Source organism: Protopterus annectens, chromosome 13.part0, assembly GCF_019279795.1.
Source record: "Protopterus annectens isolate FY-2018-M chromosome 13.part0, PAN1.0, whole genome shotgun sequence".
Lineage (NCBI taxonomy): Eukaryota > Metazoa > Chordata > Ceratodontiformes > Protopteridae > Protopterus > Protopterus annectens.
In genome coordinates this window covers 1242375828-1242399534 of record NC_056747.1, presented here as the reverse complement: position 1 = coordinate 1242399534, position 23707 = coordinate 1242375828, and the positions used below count along the sequence as shown (strand labels likewise).

At 37.3% G+C, this 23707-nt stretch overlaps 1 protein-coding gene across 2 annotated transcripts in view; it reads right to left on the bottom strand.

Moving 5' to 3' along the window:
• The window catches only part of LOC122788230 (abl interactor 1-like), a 276722-nt gene that overhangs the window by 23522 nt on the left and 229493 nt on the right, over nucleotides 1–23707 (bottom strand). For both annotated transcript variants that reach the window (XM_044055264.1, XM_044055263.1), the window contains one exon: nucleotides 4751–4891. In XM_044055264.1, coding sequence (XP_043911199.1) covers nucleotides 4751–4891 — 141 coding nt within the window. The remainder of the gene's footprint in view (nucleotides 1–4750; nucleotides 4892–23707) is intronic.

Here is a 23707-nt window from a genome sequence, read left to right as displayed (position 1 = left end):
ACCCTCAGATACCAATGCAGAAACCCTTACTGCCAAGCAAGCTACAAATCAACAACTTCAAATCTATCTATCACATTTGCACATATCTCCCCCCTGGAAATAATATTAATACACTTGAAAACATACTTAGTTACCTCTCTACCCACCTACCTCAGGAAACCATTGTGTTAGGAGACTTTAATATAGACTGGGCAACCTGTAGTTCCCCTAATCCTACCAATCATATAAATCTTCACGGTTTCTCACAGATAATAACCACTCCTACTAGAATCCATAAGCCAAGCAATAAGGAAACCACCCTAGACTGGATCCTTCTCAACAGCCATCTTGATACTTATAAACCAGGACCCCTTCCCGATGATATCAGTGACCATATGTTAACCTATATCATTAAACAAAAAATTCACAGCCCTAATACTAAGAATTTTAAATTCTTCCACTCCAAAAAATTATTTAATCCAGAGAGCTTCCAAAACAAACTGAAAGCATGTGACTGGTCACCTATGTTTCATCTTCAACTTGATGAAGCAGTGACCTACTAATACTAGATTCCTTCAAATCCTAGATTACCACGCACCCTATCACTCTTCCCGAATAAGAACCAAAATTGCCCCCTGGCTTACAAAACATACTAGGCAAAAGATCCTCCTCAGAAATAAAGTTTGGGCCAAATGGAGAGCCTCCAAAAGTCCATCAGATCAACTTTACTTTAAACAGTTAAGAAATGCCACCAAGAAAGACATTCTCAGAGACAAAAAAGACTATTACCTTCACCTCCAACAAACCCACCAACAAAAACCACAAGAATTCTGGTCAGGCATTAACAAACTTCTTCAACCAGGGCACTCTAAAACTCCTGCCCCTTCAGGATTCAACCATAATAACTCTAACCAGATTCCTGATGCCTTTAATAACTATTTTACTGAAGCCATTCTAACCCTAGCTAATACTTTACCACCTATTACCACTCTACCATTAAATACCAATAATACTTCAACTCCAACCTTCCATATACAACCTGTACCCACATCCCTCATTTGCAACCTCCTTCAAAAACTTAAACCATGCACCCCTTCTGCTGACCGTCTTCCAGCAGAATACCTTCAAAATGCAGCTAAAGCCATTGCCTATCCCATCTCCATCCTTATAAATAGAACAATTTTAGAAAGCAAAATCCCTTCCATTTGGAAAGTATCCCACATCATCCCTCTACATAAGTGTCATCTACCGAGCTCTCCAACTTTTGGCCTATCGCCTTTCTCCAATAGCTAAAATAATGGAAAAATGCATACACAGACAACTACTTGACCACCTTCTCCATAACAATTTACTTGCCAACTGCCAGCACAGTTTTAGGCCATTCCATAGCATAACAACTGCCCTGCTATCCTTTTCTGACTCCATAAACAAAAATCGTAACAGTAATACTTTCTCCTCTGCACCATTTATTGACGTTTCAAAAGCCTTTGATATGGTGGACCATAACATGCTTATTGACATACTAAAAGCCCAATCACTGGACACACAAGCACTACAATGGTTTAAATCCTATCTTGAAAACAGACAGCAAGCAGTACTTTGGGATAATAATCTTTCTACTTCCCTCTCTGTGAACATTGGAGTACCACAAGGCTCTATTTTAGGACCTCGTCTCTTTTCATTGTTTATTAATGATCTACATACCAAAATTCCTCAAGCCACCTGCATACAATATGCAGATGACTCAACTTTAATTTGTTCAGCCAAGTCCATAACCTCTCTCCAGTCCCTCACCCAAACAGTATTTAACAGTGTTGAAAATTGGTTCATGCAACACTGTCTCCTTCTGAACCCCCAAAAAACAAAATTATTACTCTTTGCACCTACTCATAAGTCACCTCAACTACACTTCACAGTAACCTCTAACAATGCAACTAACATATCTCCTGATGCTACAACCCGTCTACTAGGAGTAACAATTGATAACAACCTTAGCTATGATGACCATATTAATTCTACAATAAAGTCTGTCAACAAAAAACTAGGCACCCTTTACAGAATCAAACCCTTCCTTACCCCTTCTGCCAGAATCACTATTGCCCAGACACACCTGATCTCTACCCTGCTCTATGCTTCTGCAATATATACCAATCTATCTAGAAACAACCTCAACAAACTTTCCACCAGTTACAATAACATAGGCAGATTTGCCACTGGCACCCCCTTTAGAACTCACCACTGCCACAACCTCAAACAACTGGGATGGTTAGAACTGCAGAACCTACTACTTTGTCAACAACTTGTTATCACCCAAAGGATCCTTTACCTCCCTAATAATACCCCAATCCTTACTAATCTGATTACCCCCTACAAAAATCTTGCGACACCACGCTCAGCTAACAAGATTCTAGTTTCCACTACTAATTCTAACAACAAAGCTGGGGACTCACTTTTCACCAACACAGTAGGAAAAAAGCTGGAACCAGCTTCCTAGTGAACTTTCCTCTCTTGCTTCCACTCGTCTTTTTAAAAAGCATCTTAAGGAATATCTTAAAACTCACTGGCTTTGTCCCTGCTCTAACCCTGACTGATATCTCTTCCCCCCCTCTTCCTTTCTCTACACTTCCCTACCCCACTGTTCTATGTCACATACCTGTAATATCGATTACCTTCTTACTACTTAAAAAAAAAATTGATAAAAATGGTTTACAATTCAAAATATTGTTCTTTTGATTGCTCTCTCTCAAATGATTGCTCTCTGTATTTGATCTTAGCTTTAACCTACTAAAGGACTCTGTACAAGTTTATCTGAACCTCAATGTAACAATGTGCTGTAATTCATTTGACTATTACTATATTATTGTAATCTTTGTCACTACTAATGCTTGGAGCTTTTCTCCCCGGGCCTCTACTGAAAATGGACATATATCCAGCTAGACTAGCCCGGTCAACAAATGTAAAATAAATAAAATAAATAAATAAATTTTACCTGTTGTTAATTTCTCTGTTGACCATAAGAGCAATTATAATATTTTTTTTTTCTGTGGATGTTATGAGAAAAATCCACACAAAACAGTATACATTTAATTTAAAATTTCAAATACCAATAAAATAGTACAAAAAACAGAACAGGTATATTTGTCAATATACTTTGAGATCTTAGCCTGGGGAAACTCCTGATAAATAGCTACTTGAAGCAAGTACACTGGCTATTCACTTCAGTGGGAAGAGAAAAATGAAGTGGGGACATGACTGTCTCTTTTTTATTTCTAGGCTTTCTCTAAATGCCATGACATAGGATTGTATCTTCTAGCTCCCAGGGATGTCTGACTGTTGAAACAATCTGATGGGTGGACTGATATATTCCTCCAGCTTATCCATTCATATTATGCTTTCCATCATAATGGTCCTTATGACAAAGGTCCAAGTTCCAGAGCTGTGAAAAAGCTTACAAATTCATGTTTTGTTTTACCTTTTTTGCTAAATTTAGCACAGTGTTTGCAAGTGTCAGAATTATGTCAAATAAATAATTCACCTTCCAGAACCACATTTAATCTAACAATAGGAGAAAATTACTGTAAAAATAATGCTCATTAGCTAAAATACTCAGATACGTGAAATTCAAAACATTACTTACTGCAGGAAAATTAAAAAATATATATCTTAAAAATAGTTAAAAGAAGACTATGAATACCAATATTTAGATGATCAAGGATAGACACATACAATAAATTCTTATATTAAAACTTAATATATAAAATCTCACTACAGCTACATGTCCTTCTCAGAGGTCAGCACTGTATGTCATACAATTCATACTGATTTACTGCAAGAAATTGCATTCAATTGTACATGCTCTTTAGTCTCTAATCATTCACCCCAAATATACAGCAACATAGTTTTCTTGCCATCCTAAATGTATAATATGATTATGCAGTCTAAATGTATAGCAGTTTAGTTTCTCTTATATTACATTTGTAAAACATGGGGTAATACAACTTAGATCAACTTTTGAAACTTCACACAGTATCTCTAATTTATTTAGGCCCTCAAATAAATGTATCAGCTTTCAGAACATTGTTTTTATTTGTACAAAGGTATATCTGGAGAAAACAGATGCATTTTGACTTCATATTTTCAACATGCAGGGTTATTAAACACACATTTAAAATCTGGGTCAGCAGTAAGGAACACTGGAATCATCACAATTCATTGAAAACTGTAGAAGTCTATATACAGTGTTTGATGTCATCATTCCTGATTATAGGCATTATTATGGAATTGGAGTTTGTGGATTGATAATGGCCATCATCATGTTGTACCCTCATATTTGTAGAGGTTTGGGATTGTGCGTCAGCACTAATTCACTGTGTGTGATGTTTTATCATTGCTCCATGGTTGTGTGACTATGTAGTAGGGATATATAAGTAAGGAGACTGGGGGGGGGGGGGTGCAAAAACTGTTTCAGAGTATATTCACTGTGAAGAATGTTTTCTATGAATTGTGATTCAGTGACATGAGATTTCAATAAATTTAGTTTAACCTTTTGTGATTCAATAAAATGAGCATTCAATAAAATGACATACACCCTCCTTCTTAGTGCTTGGCCGAGGCAGCATGCATGCTCAGAAAGGGCTAATGGGTTGCTTTAGACAGGAATTTGAGTGAATATTGGATGAACTAGTACAGTGGAAGTATGTTGGTTCTTAGAACTGTTCCATTTTTTCCTTTTGAAAACAGAGGAGGGCCTAGCTCAACAAGGTATACTTACCTTTCTCAATGTAGTTGTTAGGAATCCCAGTACCTGGCCCAGGCAGGAAATCTAGAGCAGGAGGCGGAAGTGGTGCAATGGCATCATAATAATCTTCAGCGTAGTCTGGAGGAGGAGGAGGGAGAGCTTGAAAATCCACATCTGCAGGGGCCAGAGAGCATAACATTTGTGATTGCAGCATCTTAATGACAAGCTCTCATCAAAAAACAAAGTGATATCTGGCTTACTTATTAAAAGAAAAATATAAGCACATGTTCACTCTCTCACACACATACATACACGCATATATATATATATATATATATATATATATATATATATATATATATCCATCTAGATTTCTATCTGTAGCTATCTATATATCTAGATCTATATATATATATATATATATATATATATATATATATATATATATATATATATATATATATATATATATATATATATATATACACATACATCTCATCAAATGGTAATATATGTGTGTGTGTGTATATATATATATATATATATATATATATATATATATATATAAAATATATATATATATATATATATATATATATATATATATATATATATACATCATCATCAAATGGTGAATGCTCAAATGAGCTTTCAAAACAAGATCGGTCTAAAAAGATTGAACACTAAGAATAACTAAATAAAAAATAAAATAAAAAAATAAAAAACACCAGCACCCCACGCCATCTGTATATATATTTATGCGTGTGTGTGTGTGTATCTATATATATATATATATATATATATATATATATATATATATATATATATATATATATATATATATGGGTCTATGTCAGATGATCGACTTTTCAGAAACCTGAACAAAAATATCAAAGAGACCATATGATCAAGTTGAACATCAAAACAAAAAACACAAAATTCTACCTTTTTTATCTTTTTTGCAAGGGGGGACAAGCCCCCTTGCCCCCCCACCCCCCACAAATTATATATACCATCTCCGAGACTGCACTACAGTGAGGAAAATGGTAAATTACCCGATCCGCACTGTACTGCGATCTCCATTCAAAAGCTTCAGGTTTTCAAAAACTAGATCATATTGTCTTGACCATATGGAGTTCAAGTTTCTGAAAACTCGATCATCTGATAGGGACCCATATATATATCTATTTTTCTAAAAGATAAAAAAAAAAAAAAATATATATATATATATATATATATATATATATATATATATATATATATATATATATATATATATATATAGCTCAAGCAGACACTAAAATCAGCATCTATTGCCTTGTCCAAGAGGGACACATGTGAAACCCTCGGGCTGAATTTCCAGTTAACCATCCAGTCATCCAAACTGCACTTAAATAGGGCCAACGAGGGGCTTTGTTTAACAATAATAGGAAGCTTGTTCCAAAAGTAGGGCAACCTATGTGAGACAAATTTGTCTCTCCAGCAAGTTCTGTCACATACCAGATTAAGGTCTTTGAGTGAGTGACTCATGTGCCATTTGACTTGCGAATGTGCAGCATTTCCTTCAAAGCTGGGTCAGGGATTGCTCTATATGCAAGACACAGGCTGCCTCTGAGCAGTCTGTATGACACAGATTAAAGTGACAATGATTTTAGTTTGTCTGCATAAGACAGATCTTGAGGACCCTGCATTTTCTTCATAAGGAACCTGTGGTCTGTCCAATTGATGCAGGTGTTTGGAAAGGAATGTACCAAAGGGAGCATTGTATTCGATTATTGGCCTGATGAGGGAAGAGTACAGAGGAGTTATAACCTCTTTTTTCTCTGGAGGCAATGCCCTTACTTATGATATGAGCAATATAAAATGCCCTTCCAACCCCTGTGGAGACATGGTGATCGAAGTTAAGGTTGCTGTCAACCTGTGTGCTGATGCTATTGCGATTGATGTGGTTGTTTGCCGGAACATCATCCTTGCTAAAGGGGATGATAATGCATTTTTTTGCATTAAGTTTAAGACCTTGATTTTGGCACCAGTCATTAATCTGAGTAAGATCTTGTAGGATGTTGACTTTGCTAAGGGTTTCAATGATCACTACCAGTTTGCAGTCATTAGCAAATTTTGTCAGCAAAAGTCCTTTAGATTTAGCCTGTACTTCAGAGAAGTAGATTCCAAACAGCAGGTTTCCCAGAACCGATCCTTGTGGAATACCACTGGTTATGGGTCTGCTGGAGGAGGTGGAGTTTCCTATTTTGACCATATGAGTTCTATCAGTGAGCCAGTTTGCAACCCACCTGACAATATATGGGTTGATACCCAGCTGGATGAGATTATTAATGATGCTTGAGTGGGGATTGTGTCAAAGGCCTTGGCTAAGTCTAGGTAGGCCGTATGCACAGATTTGCCCTCGTCTAGGGCTTCGGTGACTGTGTCTAAGAAGTCCATCAAGTTTAACAGGCATGATCTCCCTTTCACAAAGCCAAACTGTGTGGGGTTAAGCATTTGGGGATTTCCTATATCTTTGTTAATAAGGTCCATGATAATTCTTTCCATGGCCTTGCAGATAAGACTGGTTAGTCTAATAGGTCTATAGTTCCTGGGATCTATGAATGCACCCCCTTCTGTTGGTATATTATGTACTTCACCTCCAACAGCATACATATAGAAATATATAAGTGTGTGTGTGTGTGTGTGTGTGTGTGTGTGTGTATGTGTGTGTGTGTAATATATATATATATATATATATATATATATATATATATATATATATATATATATATATATATATATATATATATATATATAGATGCACACACAAAACACACCCATATATAAATGTAGCCATTTTCTCACTTGGAATTTGTATATATAATTGTATATATAATTAACAGGGGGTGTGGAGTGCACAACCCCCCACATGGGGGGGTGCAGGAGGGCTGCCATCCTGCAAAACTTTAGTTAGACATGACTAGGAGGGAAGGTACTTTGGGTGCTGCCGACTTTGTTGAATATGGTCAGGTCAACATTACCAGTTTCGTTATTGTGCCTTTCAACATTTTAGTTTGAGGAAGTCATCACTCCACGGAATCAGTTTCAGGATTGTGATAGTAAACCTATATATATATATATATATATATATATATATATATATATATATATATATATATATATATATATATATATATATACATAATATATATATTTTGTATATATATCTATATATATATATATATATATATATATATATATATATGCATATATGGGTCTATGTCAGATAATCGCATTTTCAGAAACTCAAAATTCATACGGTCAAGACCATATGATCAAATTTCCGAAAACTCGAACATCAAAAAAAACTCACAAAAAAATACAAAAAAAAATCTACCTTTTTTTACATTTTTGCAGGGGTCAATCCCCACTGCACCCCCACACCCCCACACCCCCTGCAAATTATATATACCAACTCCAAGACTGCACTACAGTGAGGAAAAGGGTAAATTTCCTGAGCTGCACTGTACCGTGATCTCCATTCAAAAGCTTTGTTTTTAAAAAACTCGATCACATGATCTTAACCATGTGAATTTCAAGTTTCTGAAAACTTGATCAAGTGCTAGGAACCCATATATATGTGTATATAAAACAACTAATTTAATCGTCTATTAGGATTTGGGTCTATATTAAATCACTGAATGCTTACAAAAGCGAACGGTGATTAATCGACTCTTTGTAAGCGAAAGCTTACAATGTCGAAGTGTCAGAACAGCGATTTTTTTCCAAGGGAAAAAAAATTGCTATTTCAACAACAAAAAAAAAAAAATCAATTTCAAACATTACATTAAGTGGGGGGCTTTGCCCCCCACATCCCCCCTACTTAAATATTCAAATTCGAGACCTCACTACAGTGCCGAAAATGGCAAAGTACCAAAGCGGCCAAGCAAATTCTTTCCCAGGGAAAGAATTCACTTAACAGCCGCTTCAATATACGTTTTCAGCCTTTTAATTTTCGAGCAAGACGCATTTGAAAGAATGCTTCTTCAGTCTTGTAATATAGACCCTTAGGATTTGAGATACCTCTCAGGTGATGGTATTGTTTGATTTGTTTTCAAGCCTATTACAACATTAAAAACCTTATCTATCAATTTTGGGAGAGTGCTCATACAGGTTCTTTCAAACTTAATGAAAAATTTGGTACAGGAATTGGAATGATCTTTTAGGTCCATGCATATATCCCTGTACTACCATTCTCTCTCACATTTTGAACTTCACCAACAGACTCCTTTGTTTATCATCAGGATGCTTCTCCACCACTTCTCACCCCATTGAGTTATGTACCTCATTTAATATTCTTTTGATATTTTTTAAGACTTCACACCTTGACATCCATGTTTCTTGCCAAAAATGTTGTAATATATGGACATGCTATTTTTTCTACTTTGCATTCCTGCAAGCATGTTACATCTGCTTTGCTTTTTAACAAAATACATTTGATAACTGATTTCTTATCCAAGCTATTAAGCCCTCTAACATTTCGAGAAACATACATTAAATGTACTTTTTTAATGTTATTTATTTAAGCGTTGTCGCCTCACAGTTAGACGTTGCCCGTTCGATTCTCAGTTAGAGCGTCTTCTGTCTGGCGACATGCGTGAATGGGCGTTCCTTCGTTGAAGGTTGTGCCCGGCAAGCCAGCATGTAAAACTCTACTGCCAATCATTAGCAGACCGGAGTTCTGCTGTGGCGACCCCTAACCGGGAAAAGCCAAAAGACACAACAACAGCAACAACATTTAAGATTTGTTTACTGGGAAAGTCCAATTTGGAATGAAGCCAATTTTTGGCGGAGGCCCAGGAAGAAATGCTCCAAATGCATGTCTTTGTAATGTGGGAGGAAACCTGAATACCTGGAAGAAACCCACACAAATGCAGAGAGGACATGCAGACTCAACACAGAAGGCACCCTACCCGAGAATCGAACTGGAAAATCTCTTGCTGTAAGGCAACAACGCTGTTGCTGCACCACTGTGCCTTCCAATGTATATAAATGTATATACAGAGATAAAAAAGTAACACAGATCAACTCAACCAGCGTCTCCCTCAGGGCATGCGGTTGTGTTGAAGCGCTCTAAATCTGATGTAGCACACAATCACCTGTATACACCAGCATAAACTTGCAGGTCCAGGAAATAAGAGGTATTATTATTTATATTGTCATTCACAGTCTTTACATCTGTGTGTCAAACCCAGCTTGTTCATTAACTTCTTGGTTCCTTTAGAAATTGTAGTAAACTTAGTGTTGTCCTGTCAGATCTCCTCCAGGATCTCATCACTCTGCTCTAGATGGTGGGCATACAGTTTGTAATGACCTAATCATTATAGGAGGCTAATGTTTCAAATATTCTCAGTTTGAAAACTAATCTCAAAAGGTTGCATTACTGGTATTTTCTGGGCTTGTGGAGTATCCCCCAAAGACAGATTCTATAAATTTTATGCCATGGTGGGACTGTTAGGTTTTGGTATTTTCCTGGATGCAGGCATTGCACAGACCTTCCTGGGATCAGTTATCATCTTGATTTTGGCAAAATGTATATATATATATATATATATATATATATATATATATATATATATATATATATACTAAAGGCATGTCTTCTGTTTGGTGATCTTTCATTTGACTAACAATAGTTTCTTGCGTGAGGTTCTTTTGTAGGAATCAAAGGGCTTCAGAAAAGGAGTGAACCTTATTTTGCCACCTTGTTTGCAACATAGCTAGATACTTGAAAAAGGAAGGTATTCTCTTTTTATATCAGAGTTTTGTCACTTCCCTGAAAGCAATGTTTTGACATGGTAGCTGAAGAGAAGTCCAGGATCAACTGGACTTTATGACCTTTCAATACACAAAGCCAACTTATCTTTCTTAGCAGCCTGCATCAGAAATGTCCTATTGAAATATGATATGCTGGTAGGCATTCCTTGGTGGTCCCAATGAACTAAGCATTTTGAGTACCCTTTCAATACCTAATTCATTGGGGATAGAAACCTTCAAGTCAGCTGGTAACTGGTCAGCCAAAAGGAACACTAAATCAGCTGTTTCTGCATTTTGCAATAAACTCAGCAGACAGTGACCAGTTTTCTGCCTCTTTCACTTTCTCCAGTAACATTTGTATGCTTGCTGAATGGGGGCTTACTGTGTTGGTGACCTCATACAGCTGCCTGCCTTGAATGTTCAGTTCTGATTGAAAGCTCTTTTAGCTGTACAACTTTCTAACAATTGTTAGTGTTTCACAGTTTTCCCATTGATTGTGTCAGGAGTGTTAATTTTATTACTATGATTCATGATCTGTGCATCTTAAATTGGCCTGTGTACAATCCCACCCTCAGAAATGCGGATTTCTCTCTTTTTGTTTGTCACTGCAACAAAAAAGAAAGATAATCTAACTGGAATGCTTGATAGAGTATTCTACTCAAGCTGGTGGATGGAGTAACAATTTTAAAACAACTTTCATATGTTTCTCTATGGAACTTTGCAGAAATGCTGCTAATCTATTAGTGGCTAGTTCTCCTCCCTACCTCTGCTCTCTGAAAGACCTCAGATTATTCATAATTATCAAATATCATTCTCAAAAATCTGTAACTTTCTAATTGTATGTTAAATGCACATAGATTTGAGATATCAGTATCAACCTCGATTTTCCAAATGTCCTGTTAAAATCCATCCATCCATCCATCCATCCATCCATCCATCCATCCATCCATCCATCCTCAACCCTTTTTCCCATTTTTACACATGGGGTTGGGGTGTCACTTCAACAGTGACAATCATCTAGAGCCAAAGTTTACACCACCAGGTGGCTAGGCCTAACACAATAGTTCTTCCACATTACACACTCACATGCACACTCACATCTGTGGCCAATTTAGAGTGTCCAAGCCACCTACTGTACATATTTGGAATGTGGGAGGATACTGGAGCACCTAGAGGAAACCAACGTGAACACAAGAAGGACATGCGCACTCCACACTGAAGGCACCCCAGCCGAGAATCAAACCAAAGAACATCTTTCTGTGAGGTGACAATGCTAGTTACCTTGTGTTATAGACAGGACTACTTATTCAAGTTTGGTGGTTAATTCTCCCTTAAAATTCATTTGTTTAAGTCTTGTGGGCCTATTCGTATTCCATAATAACCATACTGTTAACCCATGGAGTGGGGTCTGTTCGTTTTATTGTTACGCTCATTTTTTTGTTATTCAATTGATAATTTATGATGGTATCTGTTCTCAAATTTCATCTGATGGTCTAATGGCTCTGAAGCACACAAAATATGCCATTTCACTGTCAGTGAAAAATGGTCAATAACAGCCTTATCACTTTCATTTATTTCAGCAGTTTTTAGAGTTACTCCACTCATAGATCAATGCAGAACACTTGTCCTTGGACCAGGTTTCACTCTTGACCGGTTCTAAAACCATATGCTTTATCTATTTTTTCTTTACCTTCAGTAGCCCTCTAGCTCATAGCAGATGCATAGCTAATAAGACACAGGAGAGCTGAATTGCTGTATCTAACTTCTTTGCTAGCATGGCAGAGAACTGCCTGAAGAAAAGAAGTCATGTAACATAAAATTATCCATTAGCCTGATGAGATATTTAGAGGTATTGAACTATTCCATGTTGCATTTGGCAGGGGCTTTCCTGTCACTAGCTTTAAGTAATTCAATAGCTTTGCAGAGCAAGCCAAGTTTCTAATTAGTTTTGGTTAAAACATTAGCTATGTGTTAGTCCAGTTTTAACTAAGTTATAGCCATTGATTTCTTTTGAGTTAACATTCACTATAGGTAATTAGTCGAAAAGGAAGTCATATTAAGACAGTCACTGCTTTAAACTGGAGGAGTGAGTAATGTCCACTATATATCTTGTTGACGCACAACTTAGACAAAATGGCACTGATTTTATTTTAGTCGCACTGGGCTTTAATCCCACAGGTGTCGGCAAGAACTACAGTATATGAAGCTAGATTAAAGTTTAGAGTCAAGAGAATTAACGAGTTTCATTAGTTAGGATGTAGTCAATTATCACCGTACTGGATCAGATTTTACATGGCTGCAGTGATTAAACATGCCATTTACAAAGGCAGTAAATAGTGGCTGCAACATGTGTCCTTATGGAATAAATACATTTACTGTCAAGGCAGGGGAGATTGTTCCACTTGATCTGTTTGAACCATGTCTGTGGTTAAGCTAATTAAAAAATATTTTGTGGCACCTGCAGTGTGACTATAACAAGATAATATCTAAATAATCTTTATACTGCATACCATGTCAGATGCTTTAGAGGGATCTGAATAGAGAGTACAAAACATTTTCCATATTCTAGCTGATTAAAGATGTGTTTTGTGACATCAAGGTTGCGTTGGCCTCTGCCAGTAGCGCAGACGGATAAAGTCCTGACTATGATCTAGGTGACACAGGTTCAAGTAGCAGCTCAGATACTTCCTGGAGTAGGCAGGCAGGATGTGTGCCACTGTAATCACTCCCATCAATTCCTGGCAGAGGGTGACAATGCAGAGGGGTTGTTATCCATATGGTGGCAGTGGCCCTGTCTAAGTCATATGGAGAGGTGTGGATGATATGCCACTAAGCCTGTCTCATGCAATCCTCAAAGTATGGTGTGGGGGTCATGCAGGGGGTGGAATGAGGCTTTAGAAGAAAACAGTCCTTGGCAGTAGTATTATGCTGGCCCAGGAAGCCTCACTTTCCTCAGAAGCCCAAAACATGAGTTGGAAGCTAGTCTGGGGGTGGCCAAGTCTGGTTTAGTTGATCTAGTGGATCAACGAGAGGCCCTGGGAGCAGCTAATGGTCAGCTGTGAGGAGCCAGAGTGTGAAAAAAAGTAGGGCTGAGGTACTTACATGAGCTGGTCTGACTCTGAGCCCATACTAAGTGCTACAGATGGGACTGTAATTTATTAGGTACTACAGCAGTTAAGAATGAGCACATTTTTTTCAGAAATTTTGATAAGGGAGATACTAATACATTGGGACACTAGTATAGTGCAACTGAGGTGCTATCTTTGTGGAGTGGAATAATAAGTGCCTTTGTCCATATTTCAGGAACATGGCTTTCTGTGATGGAGTGCTTATTTAAAAGAGGGGCTGGATATGTGATGGAACTTGCAAAGTTGTTTAGAATTCAGTATAAATCATTTTAAGAGCAATTACCCCGGTTTAAGTTCAAGCAAGATTTTGTACATTCAGACTATTGAAGCAGTGTGGATAGTGAAGGAAGGGAATTCATGATGTGACGCTTCATGTAAGAGTCACCAGTATTCTTGTTCCTGATTTGAGGACAGGGAAGGGTCTCATACCACTGAATTGTGCAGATTTTCACATGATTTCCAGACTTTTATCTCATATGATTGGCCTGTCTCTCAATTTCTCATAAACTTGTGTTTTTCTGGCAAATCATTGAGGGTTGAAGTCAGAAAATAATGACAAGACATTTGAGTTTCAGACTTCATACCCTTCAGAAGATTCATGCTAATGCAAAACCTGTTATTCTATCAACTTTATAAGTTTGTAGGAGCAATATTTAACAACTGTCCCTATTTTTGGCCCTTGTCCTCCCATTATTTATGGCTTTGTCCAGATGTCTTGCTGTAAGAAGTTGAGAGGTATGATAGAGTCTGAATTATGAAACTAATTTTGATTATTGATATAGAGGTACTGCAGATGAAAGAAGAATTCCTTTAACACAGATTTGGGTTTTGAATTACACTAGATAGCCCACTAGTAATCTATGTAAGTCATTTAAGATTTGATACTGGGGTAATCTTTAGGCTTCAGGTAAAGACTCAGTCAAGAATATTTTTATGCCTAAATGTTTGTATGATCAGTGGGGTGAAACTGCAGAGCTAAAGTGATTTGTGACCAGACTCATCTAGTGATAGTTTTCCAATCAATGTTGAGGTCAGCTACAATGATATTTTTGGTAATGCCTTAAATTATGTTTTTTTAGACTGATTTCCACACCTGAACTATTTCAAAGCGAAACCTCTCAAAAACATTGCAACTTATGTAAGACAGCGATATTACACCAGACTCTGATATGATGAGTTTTATATTGCAGAATCCATGCAAGATATATTTCAGAATTTCTTTGCTACTAAAATACTTCAGGAAGAATAAGAAACAAAGGTATTGCTTTTTATATTGCATTCAAGAATAGTATATACAAAAAAATAAAGAACACCTGGAAGATTTTCTTACTCATGGCCCTGGTCCTGGTGGCTCACAAGTCACATCATAAATAAAGTGGCATTGTTTTTACAGCAGCAGCATATAAGGAATATTTTCATCATCTTGCATAGTTTATTTGATTTAGTGATTCACTTCTTCTTCTTCTTTCAGCTTTTCCTGGTTAGGGGTCGCCACAGCGGATCACCTGTCCGCTCATGATTGGCAGTGTAGTTTTACAGTGTCGAGTTGCCAGCCCGGCGGTCAACCTTCCACAGAAGGCACACACATGCACACACTTATGCCTAGGGCCAATTTAGAGTGCCCAATCCACCTACAGCATGTCTTTGGGATGTGGGAGGAAACCAGAACACCCGGAGGAAACCCACGCGACCACAGGGAGGACATGCAGACTCCGCACAGAAGGCAACCCAGCCGAGGATCGAACCCTAGAACCTCTTGCTGTGATTCACTATTTCATTCAAAAGTAGCAGAAGTAATATATTTTTTATTAACCAGGTAAACCCTCTAAGCACAGGGTTGGAGGGGTACACCACATGACCCATCAGTATTGCCTGATTAAGCAACTTGCTCAATAGGCAAATGCGGATTTCAGGACTCAAACCCAGGACTACATAACAATGCTCATTAATAAATCACTGTGAATCACAGTATTCATAAAGTATTCTAAATATTAATAACAAGGCACTGGTTAGAGTATAATTTAGCAAATTAGCTAAAATATTAAATACTAAACCTGAAAAAAGATTAGCAGGTAGGGAGTAGAATTAAGAGGCAATGCCTTTTCAACTTCGTGTGTGTATGTGTGTGTGTGTGTGTGTGTGTGTGTGTGTGTGTGTGTGTGTGTGTGTGTGTGTCAGTTGATGGGCACTTCATGGGACATGTCTCCTGCTAATGTACCCCAGGGAAGAATGGAGACATAGTGGGAACTGTCTACAACAAGAAGGCTGATGTGCTGCATCATTACTCATAGAAACAAGTGACTGTCTCATACTGCATCCATTTCACACTCACACATGGGCTACTTACATGGCATGCATATGGTGTGGTTATGCAGTATAGCAAAAATCCCCCGATGACTGTCTGTATCATGGTTATAGCATGACTGGTCTTCATACCCTTGAGAATGAATGAGCAGGAATGCAGCAATCAGCCATATGGTCATCAGGGATGTGGAACTTAAAAAAAGAGGTAGCCAGCTGGTTGGTTCCTAACACTAAATTTAAAACACATTTTGTTTTTGAACTTCTTTTGTGCCCCACTGCCTTCTGTCTGTTAGCTTCCCAGTTTCTGTTGACGCATTCATTCCTCATGGGGCAATAAATTCATCATCCTGGCAATCATTAGGACATTTTTATTTTTGCAGCCTAACCCTATCTCCTAGTTGTGATATGGACTTCATTATAATCGCAGAGAGGCTACGTTTGCCTCTGATAAGACATGTGCCTGCTTTCTGACACATCTCTTCTAGGGCTACTGTACTGGTTGGGATGGAATCCTCCATGTCCCCCAGTAGCCTGTTCTCAGGGGAAGAGTCTATGTCATTCCCTTATTGGCCAGGGCAGGAGTCACCACAACCCTCCCTCCCAGGCAAGTGTGCTGATATAGGTTACATGTCTCTTGCCCAGCCTTCTCCACCTCTTCCAGCTTCCTGAGCCTCTAATTCACTTCATGTCATCTGGATTGCAGTCAGGGCTTTATCTCTTTTTGCCAGAGAGTGGGGGTAAATTTAAAATAAGTTTTAATTCAGATTTTTTCACACGTTTCATACTGAATCTTTATCAGTACTGTATTTCATAACATATATTTTTATACCTTTACTACTTACTGTAATTATTAATGGACTTACTGGGGGCTTTGATCCACGTTATATTTATTTTGCTTTGAAATGGATTAATTTTAAGAGTGAGATTCAGCAGTAAGTATAAGGCTACTATATACTGGACCATACAAAAGATAAACAAGTCAGGAGCACAATAAATTAAGTATATGTATCACAATAAATTAAGTATATGTATAAGCAATTTTACTATTGCACAGCAACATGTTAACAAGGCTTTTGCAATAGTTTTTGTAATGATGTGAGGTAGTGCTAGCTGTGCTGGGGTAAGTAGGGCAGTGCATGTTTAACATTTACCAGCATACCTAGCTGGGGTTTTGTAAATAATTGTATGTCATTTGAATATCAAACTGATTTGTACAGATGCTTGTGTTAAAAATATATTTGTAAAGTTGCTTGTGTTAAAAATATATCCAGAGTGGGTCCTTCTGAACAGAAAAGAAATATATATATATATATATATATATATATATATATATATATATATATATATGTGTGTGTGTGTGTGTGTGTGTGTGTCAGACTATATTGTTGTAATGGATGAAATGTATATATTTTAATAGAGGATAGAGGAAGGGAATGGGTTAAGCTCAGCCCAGCTAACCTTAAGAAAAATAGCCTGAAATTAAATGACTTGGTTTAGGCCATACATTTTTTATCTCACAGGTCTGAATGCAACCAGAGATGCAATGTCTGTGAAAAGCCTGGGCTGGGATCCTGCTCTATTGTCTTTAGTGGTGAAATAATTGCTACCCTGGGGTGCCAGAGGATGGCTTGTTAGTTTCTGCAGGAAGGGTGGAAGTCTTGGAATTGTTTTACAGTTTCCAGATGATGTAATAAACCTTAACTAAAGTTCTGTGTGTGTATTGTGACACATCAGTGCCAGATCTTGGCTTAGTTTCTAGTGAAAGGGTAGTGTGGAAACCACAGAGTCAGGTGACCAGACGTGATGTCATTCTGTAGCCAGCACTGAAATTGTATTTGAATACTAGTGAGAAATGTGAGGAGAGTACTCTGTTTTTGCACCTGACAAGACACTCATCCACTTTTATCTTGCCTTGATTTAGTAAATAAATAGGAAACATTAATTCTTCAGCCTGTTAAAAAATATAAAGTGAGATTAGGTAAATGTTTTTTCTGTATCTGTCTGAGTCTTTCCATCTGTGTTTTTTTTATATTTCCTGTGGTTGAAACTCTGGTATTTATTGTAATTAGATATTCAGTATTTTCATGTTTTTTTTATTTTTTATTAAACATATCTAAACCTTTCATTGAGGCTGATCTTTTAGAAAATAAACTAAGAAACTTGTAAGACCCTTTGAGAAAGGACACTGGACATATGATATTTTAGCACTTTCATTTTTTATTTAATAGAACCTTATCAGAAAAAAGAATATATTTAACCTTTGAGAGTACTTGTATTTATTTAGTGACACTGTGGCTCGACATTCCTGAAAGTCTTGCTGCTTGGTTAAACAGTACCATTTGTACAAGTATTATTTTTACTAAGTGTAATTGGGTACCCTGGTAAGAGCCTTAAAATAGATGGCTTTGGATGTTCTGGTGGCAGAAAATCTACCTTATAGTCTATGTGGATGTGGCAGAGTGGGTAAGCTGTGCCAGCCTTTCCCAGGTGGGTGTGTGTATGTGAAAATCAAATCTCAAAGAGAGTGTGTGTGACAGCTACTTTGAACAAAGACACTGAGAGCGCTGATTTCACATAGAGGGTAGTGGAGGACTTGGCTTGGAACACCCAGCTCTATAGTGGTCAGTAAGGAGTTTTATTTGGGGCCTGGAGAGAAAGCTCAGCCACAGGACTGGAGTGTGTATTCTCTGTGCACTGTTAAGGGAAACTGTACTGGGATGCATCTGAAAATGCTGTGTGTGTCTATTTTTCTCACAGTGAGCATTCTGCACTGGTGGCAGTGGTGAGGATTGAGGTTCCTTGATCACTGGCCCAGAGGAGGGTTGTCACATATTGGTGAGCAGCAGTGTGGATATTATTTGAAATTCTGCAGCCTGTAAGTAGTTGTCAACAAAGCTGTGTGAACTCTCAGTAGCCACAAGGTAGACATACAGAGTTTCATTTTTCACAGCAGTTTTATTTATTCATTTATTTGTTTATTTATTTATTTTAGTTTAGTTTAGTCAGGGAAAGCAGGCAAAGATATTAGCAGAGGATTATGGCATGCTGACAGTGAACCAGTTGGCCAAGGTGTGCAAATCCAAAGGACTGGCGCATGCCAACCTGACTAAAGAAGAAATGATTTCATCCTTAGTTGCAGCAGCCAGGAAGACAACCAGTCTGTCTGGTGATGGGAATGTGCAGCTCTCAGAAACAGGACTGTTTACCTTTTCCTCAGAGGACTTGAAAAACAGTCTGGAGTTAAAGAGGCTTGAACTGAAGGGAAAACGTATGGAATTAGAATCAGCAGAGATACTGCGGTATTTGGAGGCTGAAGAAAGTGAGAAGCAGCGTCAACATGAGAGGGGCATGCTGACTCTTTGACAAGAACATGGAGGTAATGAGGAAGGGAATAATTAAACCACAGAAGCAACAATGGTCAGTAAATGTATTCCACAATATACAGAAGTTGATAATTTTGATAGTTTTATTCATATGTTTGAAAGAATATGCAAACAGTATGATGCTGACCAAGGGCTCTGGGGATTGTTCCTGACCCCTTACTCCATGTTAAAGCTGTAACTGCTGTTTCTAAATTGTCTGATGCTGATTGTTTAAATTATGACAAGGTTAAACAATGATTATTGGAATGTTTTAAGTTAACACCTGAGGTTACAGAAAAAAATTCATGAGCATAGACAGGCATATGAAAGTGTATGTGATTATATTGCTGAGCTAAGCACTTATTTTCATAGATGGGTTAGTGGGTGTTTAGATTTAGAATTTTTTGTAACACCAATGTTAGTTCCTCCCTAACCCAATGCAAGTGTAACTTGAACAACCAGATCGAGAACAAGAAATTCATCCCTGGTTTGGCACCTGTGTCTCTAATGGACACAGGTAATCTGTAGATGGTTCATCTCCAAAGCCCCTGCTTGTAAATGCTTCATCTCCAAAGCCCCTGCTTACACTTATCAAGGACACCAGAACTTTTCAGAGCTTTGAGATGCATGGCTGGGCTTAAAAAGGTCCTTGTGGTTGTTTGCCTAGTACACACCAGCGAACCTAATCATGTACTAAAATTATTCACAAACAATGACTGGAGATCAGGATTGAGCATGAAACTCAGACAATAGTTAATTGATCTTCACCAACTGCAAATGTATAAAGTTTGGAAAAACCTAATCTAGCTAGTGATTCATCTAGAAAAAACACAAACCCAGACTTTAAAGGAACCAGCGTGTGTGTATTTATACATTTATATGGCTGTGATTCATGTTATCTAATCATCTTTTTATCTGATCACAAATCATTGTAAAAAATTCATTGAAAACTCATTTCACTGAAAGCACATTTCATTGAATCACATTTCATTGAAAATGGCAATTGATAGACACTGCTGGTGTGGTCTAAGGTGTTAGGATAGAAGGAGCTGAAAGGACACTTAGTCTAATGTATAATTTATACTTTGCCAGTGTCTACTCTTGTGTTGTGCTGACACATCACAAGCAGTAATTCACTGTGCGTAGGTTTTCTCTTTTCTCAGTGGTTGTGCAACTGCGGAGTTAGTATTTATAAGTCTGGGAGGTGTAGGAGATACAACAAAGTTTTGAAGGTATTTTACAATTTGCTGTATTTTATATTTTCTATGAAATGTAATTAGATTAAATATGTTTTCGACAAAATGTGTTTTCAATTAATTCTTTTTAAGATATAAAGACCATTATGCAAAAAGAACCAGATTTATATATATATATATATATATATATATATATATATATATATATATATAAAAATAATATATATTTATGGGGTTACTTCGGTTCATCGAAATTACAATTTATCAAAGAACAGAAGTATGAACCAGATTCTGCGAAAGTGCATTTAAGCGAAAATGCACTTTCACGAATCAGACTTCACCGATGCAACAAACACCAAATATAACACACTGCAAACATATTTTTGGAGGGGGACAAGCCCCCCCTGCACTCCCCATGTGGGGAGGCTGCACCCCCCACCACCCCGCTGCTTAAATATACTAACTCTGAGATCGCACTACAGTGGGGAAAAGGGTATATTCCCTTAATGCAGTTTGACAGAATTGGGTTTGTACTTCTGTTCTTCAATAAATTGTAATTTCAATGAACAGACATAGACCCATATATATATATATATATATATATATATATATATATATATATATGCATTTCATTTCATAAGATATATATTTTGTTAATTTTTTTTTTTGCTGACACAAGTGGTCAAATGGTTGGATTATCAAAAGTAGGACTTGTCAAAGTGTTAAATATTGAATGTAATCTAAGCGGTACTGGGTAGAAATGCTCAAACTTTCTTTTGTACCAAAGGTTTTGGCATTTAGGTTAAGTATGTGTGTGTGTGTGTGTGTGTGTGTGTGTGTGTGTGTGTGTGTGTGTGTGTGTGTGTGGATGTGTGTGCATTTGTGTGAGTATTTATATGCTAGGGTTAAAGAAATGCTAGTGAAGTAAAAAGATGTGGTTTGTGTGTGTGTGTTTATGTGGGTTAGGTTTAGAGAAAGAACAAGGTAAAGGGATAGATGTGTTTGAAGTTTATGTGTGTGTGTGTGTGTGTGTGTGTGTGTGTGTGTGTGTGTGTGTGTGTGTGTGTGTGTTTGTGTGTGTCTCCCCTTTTGTCTTGTTTGGTGGTATATTAGGGAAAGGGTGTTTAGTACCCTAATGTTTAGGGATAGGATTAGTGGTCGGTGTGGGGTTAGGGTTAGCACACAGGAGTGAAGTGGTGCAGGGGCGACAATGTATTATTGCATGCATTAGTTTAATTTTGTTTAACTTGTTACAGACCATAGTTGTGTACCAGATGTCACCCCTGCCACTGCCATAATGTACTACACCCATCTCTGCTTTGCATGCAGGTTTGCTGCATCCTGTTCTTTTGGTGACTCCTTATCCAGCTACCACCACTGCTGCTGCTGCAGTGCCAGCCAGTGCCGCAGTCACTCCTTGTTGTAATGATTTTCATAGCAACATTTTACGTCGCTTGGCAGAGGCCACAAATATCTTGCTTCAGGTCTGTGGAGTATACTGCAGTGCATCACCAGATGTATGCAAGAACTGGAAGCAGGTGTTCTGTAGTCTGAGCACATGTTCAGAAATGCTACATATATGAGGCAGTGATGGGGTTGTACTCTGCACCATGATCTGAGGGCTGCAAACAGGGATTGATAGCTATGATTGCAAGACATGTTTAGCAGGTTAAGGTGTTCACCTCACAAGTACAAGGTAAAGGGTTTGATTCTTAACTCTGGTTATTAGCTAGGCTTGGAATAGTTTGCAGACTGATAGCCTAGTATTAGCCAATGAATAAATTAAACAGTAGACACCATTTTGCATGGTCTCATTCTTTTATTCATGGGAGCAGACTATCATTCATATGAGATGTTAAACGGAGGCCTCATCTGCCTAATTGGGTGATAGCGGAGGTTGATGTAAAAGATCCCCAGTACTTACTGAAAAGAGTAGGTGAAGTTTCCAAATGTACTGGCCAAACTTCCCCTAGTCAAGATGAATACCACCCTGGGTCTTCCTTGAAAAGAAGTCACTGGCTCTGTGTTACTAACCCAGTCAACAAAGTATAAGTAAATAACATAAGAAATCATGGCCTGTATGTGTGACAATATGTGTATCTACCAACTAGGTGACCATGTAGCAAATCACCCCACATGAATTGCTGGTATAGTTTGAATGTATCCATGATAAAACAACACCAGGTATAAAGACAATATTCATATGTATGAACATTTACAGAACCATAAAGATGAGTTTCACCAAAGAATGGCTTTGTCAGTTGAATCTAATCAGACACCACACAGTGAACATTTTTATATCAATTACATTAGTGACATGCTCATCTTCTCATGAATACAAATTAAACAAGATGATTAATATATATATATATATATATATATATATATATATATATATATATATATATATATATATATATATATATCAGTCAGTATATCAGTCTATGTCAGAAGCTTGAATTTACAGAAACTTGAAATTCATATTGTTGAGATGATATGATCGAGTTTCCAAAAACTTAAACTTCAAAAAAAAAAACAAAAATGTACCTTTTTCTATGTTTTTGCAGGGGGCACCCCCCCCATACCCCCCACACCTCCTGCATATTATATATACCAACTCTGACATTGCACTACAGTAGTGAAAAGTGTAGATTTCTCAAACTGCACTGTACTGTGAACTTCATTCAGAAGCTTTGAGTTTTCAGAAAAGTAATCATTTAGTCTCGACCATATGAGGTCAGGTTTCTAAAAATTTGAGTTTCTGATAGGGCTCTTACATATAGGTGTATTACCGTACATCAAACACACCAACTTCAACACGCCAAACAGCAATGAAATAACATTGAAAATGCCTACATTATCACACAACTATGCATACACTGAGAAACAGTCTTAGCGCATGCAAAATTTACCTTTTAAAACTGAATAAGAACATCATTTTTTGTAGGGGGTCTAACACTTCTGCATCCCCCACACTCCCTGCTAACTATATATATTAACTCCGAGAATGGATAATCCCAGGGTAAGGGCATATTCCCTAACTCCAGGAATTGTTCAATCTCAGACATCTGTCGATCATAAATGGTGGACTAAACCGCTGTAGACCAAGCACACATTCAACCATAAGTATGCAACCAATATATGTGTGTGTATATGTGTGTATATATATATATATATATATATATATATATATATATA